General features: G+C 51.7%; 1 protein-coding gene across 1 annotated transcript in view; it reads left to right on the forward strand.

Annotated features, from left to right (window-relative positions):
- IRS2 (insulin receptor substrate 2) overlaps positions 1 to 6,102 on the forward strand; it is a 31,000-nt gene extending 24,898 nt beyond the window's left edge. Inside the window, exon 2 of the mRNA XM_020898317.2 lies at positions 3,659 to 6,102. Within this exon, the coding sequence (XP_020753976.2) occupies positions 3,659 to 3,663 (5 nt within the window). The 3' untranslated portion in view covers positions 3,664 to 6,102. The remainder of the gene's footprint in view (positions 1 to 3,658) is intronic.
- The last annotated feature ends 1,915 nt before the right edge of the window (positions 6,103 to 8,017 follow it).

Here is an 8,017-nt window from a genome sequence, read left to right on the forward strand (position 1 = left end):
CGGGCTGCAGTCCATGGGATCACACAGAGTCAAACATGACTGAGCGACTAACGCTTTCACTTTCAGAAGTAAATAAATACATGGCAGCCGTGGACTCAGGTCCTGCTTCTGGCCCCTTCTCCCTGGGATGCAGGTTGCGGGATGCGGGATGTGGGACACGGGATGCGGGTTGCAGGAAGGAGCGACAGGACCAAGAGTGGTTCTGGATGCTCACCCGACTGCAGAGAGGCTGCTTGCCCAGCGCACCTGAACCCTGTATCCCAGGCACATCCCCTGAGCGGTCCCCGCACCTTCCTCCTGCCGGTCCCCTCCTGAGGATCCTGGGTCAGGATTCCTGCCAGAGCACATGCAGGAGGATCGCCCTGAGTCAGGGGTGAACCTCGGGGGTTTCAGCAGCAGGTGACATGGGCGGCCTGGACTGACGTTCCGGGGGGCCATGCAGAGGCTCCCTGCCCTGACCGGAGGTGTTCCGGGGGCTGCTGTTGTCTGGCCCAGCGGGAGACAGCTAGCGCCCACGTGGTGCCGCTGTGTCGGTCCAGGACACATCCACACGCTTGGATGCATCTGCGTTTGAAGCCCATCTCTGAGCTGATGCCTGCCCTCTCTCTGGCCTCAGCCTGCCCACATCCTCCCCACGCGCTGTGAGCTCACCCCGCTCGCTGTGATGGCACGTGTGTGGTGTGTGCGCGCATCCTCGTGGCTCCCCTGGCCGCGTGCAGGACCACGCCCGTGCCCCTGCCTTTCCTTGGAAGCCTGGGGCTGCCCAGTCGTCGGCTCAGCGTCTTGGGGAGCCTTGTTCCTCGCTCTCCCTACCTGGGGCCATGTCCCTGGGTTGCTGACGGCCCGCGCTTGTGCCCTTCGAAGAGCGCCTTCTCCCTTCGCTGGGGGCCACAGCTGAGCACCCTTCGGAATGCAGGTGTCTGGAGAGGGCAGTGCAGCTGTGAAAGAGGTACTCGCTTCCCTGCCAGGAAAAGAGCTGTCCTGTGACTCCCATTCCGGCGGGGACCGCCTTCCTCATCCGCCCGCGGGCCTCCCGGAGGCGCCGCTCAAGAGCAGAATTGGGAAGAAGGCTGAAAGGTCACCGGGAATAAATACACAGTTCACTCTGGCCCCCGAGCGCTCTGCTCTCAGAAGGCTGACGCTTAGAAACTGAAGTTCTGACAGTTCTCTGGTTTGTGCTTCAAGGAAGTGACCCGTTCAGCTTGATTAGGGCTGATGGCGCTCTAATGGCAGGAGTTGGTTCATAGCCGTAAAACACCCTTAAAAACAGCAGAAGTGTCCATGGCCCTGTGAATCTGCAGATGGTAAAGGAGAGTAAGTTTTTCAGCAAGTGTTAGCCCTCAGTGAATGTGTGTTTTAGAGTTTGAGGGGTTAGAGAACTTACTTGCTTAGCTGTTTTCAAGGTAATGGGGTTGAGTGTTAACACGAGACGATTTAGCCACATTTAGCTAATCATTGGTATAAAAATAAACTGAACGGAACTCTTTCTGGAAGTGTGACGCGCGGGGTCACGACTGCCTCTGCCGTGGCCACAGGACTCTTCCCATGGTCGGGGCCAGAGTGGAGAAATGCAGGCTCATTTATGGGGAGACTCGGCTCAGGTGGTGGTTCTGCTCGTTACTCAGTCGTGTTCTATTCTTCGCGAGTCCTGGGCTGCAGCACGCCACGCTCCCCTGTCCCTCACCATCTTCTGGAGTTTGCCCAGGTTCATGTTCATTGAGTTGGTGATGCCATCCAGCCGTCTCATTCTCTGCTGCCCCCTTCTCTTGCCCTCAGTATTTCCCAGCACCAGGGCCTTTTCTGGCGTGTCAGCTCTTCACATCAGGTGGCCAAAGACTGGAGCTTCAGCATCAGTCCGTCCAATGAATATTCAGGGTTGATTTCCATTAGGATGGACTGGTTTGATCTCCCTGCAGTCCAAAGGACTCTCGAGAGTCTTCTCCAGCACCACAGTTCGTAAGCATCAATTCTTCAGTAGTTCAGGTAGATTTTGACAATTGCCTGTGTAATTAAGGGATGCAAACCTTCAAGTTCTCAGTTGAGAACTTGAAATAGATGGAGCCACGCCTTTCCTTTGGAGGAACTCTGGGGCCCTGTTCTCCATTACATTTCATGTTCCGAGTAGTTTACCTATTAGGTTTCTTAAAAGACATAAGCCTTTTTTAATATAATAAGATAAAGTGGCATTGTCTCAAAATACCACATTGTTGGGAACTTTAAGTATGAAAAGTCACAGTGTTTACATTGTGGGTAGACAGCAGCGTCTATGCTGGCTCTGGTTTGGGCATCGCCTGGCTACGGAGCAGGTGCCCACTCTCGGCCGTGGGACACCCTGGACATTTCCGTCTCGCTGGGATTAGCCCTCAGAGCTCAAGATGAACAAAAAACAGTAGATGTACGAAGAAGTAAATCCGGGAGTGTGGTGAGAACCCATCATTAGAATTCTAAGTGATTTTAGAGTAATATGCAGAGATTCTGGTTAAGTAACTTACAGCCTCGCGGGACGACACTGTTCTGTTTATGATGGTGCGTGACCCGCCGGGTGCTCCTGTGACCCGGGGAGGGGTACTCAGCCTGGTGTTTTTGTTTAAGAGCCGGAAAGAGGCGGTGTGCTGCGACATGTCAGTCTTCCGGGTTGCTGTGTGCCCTGGAGAAGGAGCCAGCAGAAGTGAGCCGAGGGAATTTGGAAAAAGTTGAGGAAGTTTAGTCTCTCAGCCCAGAAGGGCGGACGCAGTCAGCGGAGCTGGTGGGCATCCTGCCAGGTCTCCGTCAGGGGGTCATCGGCAGAGGGAGGGAGTGTGTAACGGGAGAGTTTGAAATCTAGGGTCATTTTGGGAACAGGGAATATTCATTGGAAGGACTGATGCTGAAGCTGAAACTCCAATCGTTTGGCCACATGATGCGAAGAGCTGACTCACTGGAAAATACCCTGATGCTGGGAGGGATTGAGGGCAGGAGGAGAAGGGGACGACAGAGGATGAGATGGCTGGATGGCATCACCGACTCAGTGGACATGAGTTTGAGTAAGCTCCGGGAGTTGGTGATGGAGAGGGAGGCCTGGTGTGCTGCGGTCCATGGGGTCACAAAGGGTCGGACACGACTGAGCGACTGAACTGGACGAGGAAGAGGCAGAGGATCCATGAGCAGGGCTTCCTTGGGGGCAGACGTGTGGACTTGTTAGTTCTCCCCTGGTCTTACTGTGACACATTCGTGCCATGTGTGTGGTTGACAGTACGCTGTGCCACGTGGCGAGGTTTTCATTGTCTCCACAGCCCCGTGAGGAAGGCAGTGGGTCTGGCCCCCTCTGTCGCCGGGAAGGTCTGGGCCCCAGCAGTGAGGGGGCCCTGGCCAGGTCACACGGCCTCTCTCCCCGCCATGGGGAGAATCCTGGCTGGTTTTCTTGCATTGAAAATAGGACCCTCACTTGATGGATCTCACCAGCACACTGTGAATCCATCAGCCCAGCTTCCAGGGAGACTGAGTGGGAGTTTTACCCATCAAGCTTGTCTCTAGGAAAACAGAGTGAGTAAAAGTTTGCTTCCCAAAGTGGATTGCTTCCCGAAAAGTGACCAAAGACGGGGAAGAGGGGACCTCGCCTCCCCACCCAGGGTGACGGTGCGCACAGTAAGCCCACTGATGCGTCTGCTTCCTCTTGCAGAGTGAAGACCTGTCCGGCTTCACCCCCGTGACGACATGCATCACAGAAAACCATGGGAAGAAGATGCTCAGCATTTTTTTTTTAAAACACACCGGAAGAAGCTGCTTGCCACTTCCTTTTGGATCTGAGTGACTGCCGCGTGTGGACGCACCTGTGACCACATAGTCAGACGCAGATGCGCCCGTCTCCCCCAGCCTCTGGGCCAGGGGGCGGGGGGCGGTGCAGTCCTCTTCCTCGCGCGGTTTGTGTGTTGGTTTTCGACAACATGAGCGGAAGGAGTGACTCACGAGAAGGTCGGACAGTCTTGGTCGTGGCCAGTGTCTTTCTCCCCGCCCTCGTTTTGACGCAGCAGATGTATCCCGCAGCATGCTAGGAGATTCTCCCAGCTCGCGTTCAAGTGGTAAAATCTGGTGTTTACGGACATCCGCTCAAAACTACCACCGTCCTACCTCAGTTCCAGGTGAAGCCGGGTCGGCGTGGTGGGGGGGGGGTCCCCCTCTGCTGGCTGAGTCTCCAGCGCGGTCATCTGCCTTATCCCCCAGCCCCGGACACAGCTGCTCATCCAAGTCCAGCCCAGGGACCTATGTGTTTACTCCCGCACAGAGCCCCCGTGTGGGACTGACATCTCTCCACGGAGATGCAACTTGAGATTGGACTCTGAAGATGGATGGATAAATAATAATTATTATATGTAACGAAAGCAAGCTACTTTTGCAAATCATCAACTGTACGGGGTGGGGGAGGGGGGGGGGCGGGGTCTCGGAAGGCCCGGGTTGGGGGTGGGCTGAGTATCTCTTTACCTTTAAGAGACTTGTTCAGGCTTCTCTCTGTAGATGTTTATGTGGGCACTTCGGATCGCAGACGCCTCTGATCCTGTTGACAAGCTCAAATGTCTCTGCTGTCCTTAACCTTGAGCTTGCAGTTCTCTAACCAAAAATTCACGTAGGCATGCGAGCTGTTCCAAGACAGGGGTCAAGGGTTGGGCAGGTCTCTTCTAAAATGTATTATCTTGACGACGACGCGCTCGTGTCGGGCCACGAGGCTGCCCCAAACAGCGACAACAAAGACACAGAGAGACAGGAAAACAAAGGAAAAGGACCTGATAAAGAAGGCATCCTGGGACACAGGGGAAGCAAACCAATCTCACAGTGCATGTCACTTGTCAGAGAAACTCCCGACGAGCGGACCCCTCTTCGTATGTTCTCAGTGTTCTGGAAATATCAGTGTTGTGGCGATCACCGAGGGTGTCCCTAGAAGCCGCCGCCCTTGACCTGCAGAGTGTCAGCTCAACTCTGCGCTCCCTTGACACGCGGGCGAGGGGGGCTGTAGGCGCCCCCATTCCCACGGGCCCATCCTCAGTGCCTCTCTTGAGAGTCCTATAGACGTTACGCAAATTCCTTGGAGATACGAGTTGGGTTTTTTTTTTGGGGGGGGGTGGGGTGGTAGGGGGAGAAAAAAATATATATAAATATATAGATATATATCAGTATAGAATAATGCATTCATAAAATGAGGCTTTTCTAGAGGAAGACCAAAAAGATTCGATGTCTTAAACCTATATTTAATCGCAATGCAAGCGTCTTTCTCCTTCCACGCTGACCTTTCAGAACAGAGGATTGTATCGCAAGACAAAGTTGAATGTAAAGTGACCTCCCTGAGAGCTTCTCAGGTTTCGCTTCTGGAATCACGCAGCACAGCCGTGCACAGACCACCTGAGGTTGGTTTGAAGGTCATGTTCAGCGTGTAGTGTAGAGAGACTTTATGAAAAAGATGTATGAAGTGTCCTAAAGGTTTGGTCTAGCTCTGGGGCGCAGGATGGATGGAGTTGCCATGGAAACCGCCCCTCCCGCAGGACTGGACATGGACCCTGCTGGATGCAGCGTTAGACTCCCCTTCCCTCACGTGGGCCTGCCACCCTTCCCGTGGTCATGTTCCTCCTGCCGCTTCAAACGACGACATAAAAAAGTTGACAGTATACTAAATTTTCTTCTATCTTGTACATTTCAAAAAAAAAAGGCATATGCAATATTTACATTTTTAATTTAGTTTACAGAATGGAACCAAAATGTATAAATGTTATGTTTGTTAAAACTTCACAATGTATATTGGGTCTTTGTACATTTTGCCTGACTTACCTTAAAGTTAAAATATTTTTTGCTATATAAACTTTAACAGTTATTAAACAGTGTTTTCTTTTGGGGGGATACGTATTGTTTCTGGAGATCAAGATGTTAAATATATCTCTTGCTGTCGTGATATGACGAAAGACTGACTTCTCCTGCTGTCTTCCACTGTCTCCGCTGTACAGAAGGACCGACATGGCACTGCTGGGAACCAGACTCCACGGAACTAGACTAGTGCATTGTATTTAGTCTGTATTGATCATGGATGCTCTCCTTAATAGCCATATGCAATACAATAAAATACATTATTTATGAAATGAAGACCGCCTGCACGATGCTTTTTCCTGTGTGGATAATGAATTTGACATCAAGCCATTCTTCTGGTGTTCCTAGTCATTAAGTAAATATTTGGCTCTTTAAAAATGTTTTGTTACATCTTCATTTAATAGTTGTATTCTGGAAACCAGAAAACAACCCCCCGCCCCGCCCACGCGACAAGGTGTATGAAAAGGCGAGGTACTAAGAAAACAAAAAAAAAAACACTCACTTTACCAAGCGTAGAATCATTGCAGGCATACTGGATGCTGTTTTGTCATTTTGTTTATTTATTGCCTTGATTTTTTTTGTTATTTTATTTATTTTCTTGGCCTTGCAGCATAAGGAATCTTAGTTTCCCCATCAGGGATCGAACCCCGGCTTCCTGCAGTGGAAGCTCAGAGTCCCAACCCCTGGACCACCAGGGGAATCCCGGATGCTGTTTTAAATGCTGTGCAAATATTAATTCCCTCATGGTTCCTAATAAACTTCGATGGTGGGAATCACTGTCCCGTTTTACAGATGAGCAGACTGAGGCACAAAACGGATAAAGGACTTCCTGGGGTGGTGGCAGAGCTCAGGAGGGGTGGAACCAGGACTCGAGTGCGGAAGCATACCCCCTGAGTCCATGCCCGAGTGCCTGCTGCGGCCTGACTCCTGAGATGCAGGTGCCAGACAGACAGCATCCAGGGCGTGGGGTGGTCACAGCACCAGAGCCAGGAGGTACAGAAAATAGGAAATCGACCTCTAGTGATTTTTATCAAGGACAACTTGACCTCCTTGTTAGAAACCACTTTTTTATACATCCACTTTACTGGCATTGTATCAATTGAAATGCAGTAACATCAGTGCCTTCTCTTTTGAACGAATAAAATCAGAGCAGTGTGGAAGGTGATTTTTGAATGCTGGCTTTTAAATCTCAAGCCTGGTAAGCCCTGTGTGGCATCTGGGAGCTTGGTGATGACCTGCGGCCTGTTGGTGCCCAGACTGGTTGTTCTTGGGGTTCCCGTTAGACACCTAGGAGGAGGCATGATCTACAGGTTTTGATGCCCCTGAAATCTGTTAGGTTAGTGATGGGAGGGCTGTCATTCTAGGGGAGGGGAGACATATAAGGCAAGAATCAGTGTCTTTACCCGGAAATGTCGACTGTAAGTAAAGGAGTGAGGGGCTTTTATCAAAGTCCCGTGGAAGCTGGAAGTAATCACCAGAAACCAATTTCTGAACTTGGAGGAGAAGGCTAGATGAACAGGGCATCCCCAGATGTAGGCTAAAGACCCCCCACGTTGACTGGAGAGAGCTTGATTCTGAGCCATTCGTGGGCAGCGTGGATGATGCGGATGGGCACCCTCAAGGATGACAGCACCTGTGAGCTCACCGGCAGGATCATAGCTGGTCCGTCTCAAAGCCCCGAGTCCCATGTTAAAGGTCACTTGGCAAGTTTTCAGGCTGCTCGGGCAGGCCCGTCACTGCTGTGTATGTCTAACCCTGAGCTATGCCAGTGTCTGACTTCCTCATCCATTCCACCCTTCAGGGCCACCAGTTGAAAGACAAAGGGGGTCACAGCCTGTTTAGACCTCGACGGCGCTGGGTCCATCACCCCTCGTTTCAGCAGTGCATGTGATCAGTCAGCGCGATCCCAGATTGCCAGGTTGTGTGTCTTGTCCGTGGCTGGATGGCATCAGTGGCTCGGTGTACTTTCCTCGTCTGTGGGTATAATTGTTGTCATCACATCGCTGTGATCTTGTTACGGTGACCTTCAGCGTAGTAAGGCCCATGCTGTCCAAACAAAGCCAAACACAAGACTCATGACCCTCATCCTCTCAGGGTATGAGCACTTCTGGGCATGCTGAGGAGTGGAGGTTGGCACCTCCATTAAAATAACTGAGGATAAACTTGTAATCAAGTTGCCGGTGACCATGCC

This window comes from Odocoileus virginianus, chromosome 8, assembly GCF_023699985.2.
Source record: "Odocoileus virginianus isolate 20LAN1187 ecotype Illinois chromosome 8, Ovbor_1.2, whole genome shotgun sequence".
In the NCBI taxonomy this organism is placed as follows: domain Eukaryota; kingdom Metazoa; phylum Chordata; class Mammalia; order Artiodactyla; family Cervidae; genus Odocoileus; species Odocoileus virginianus.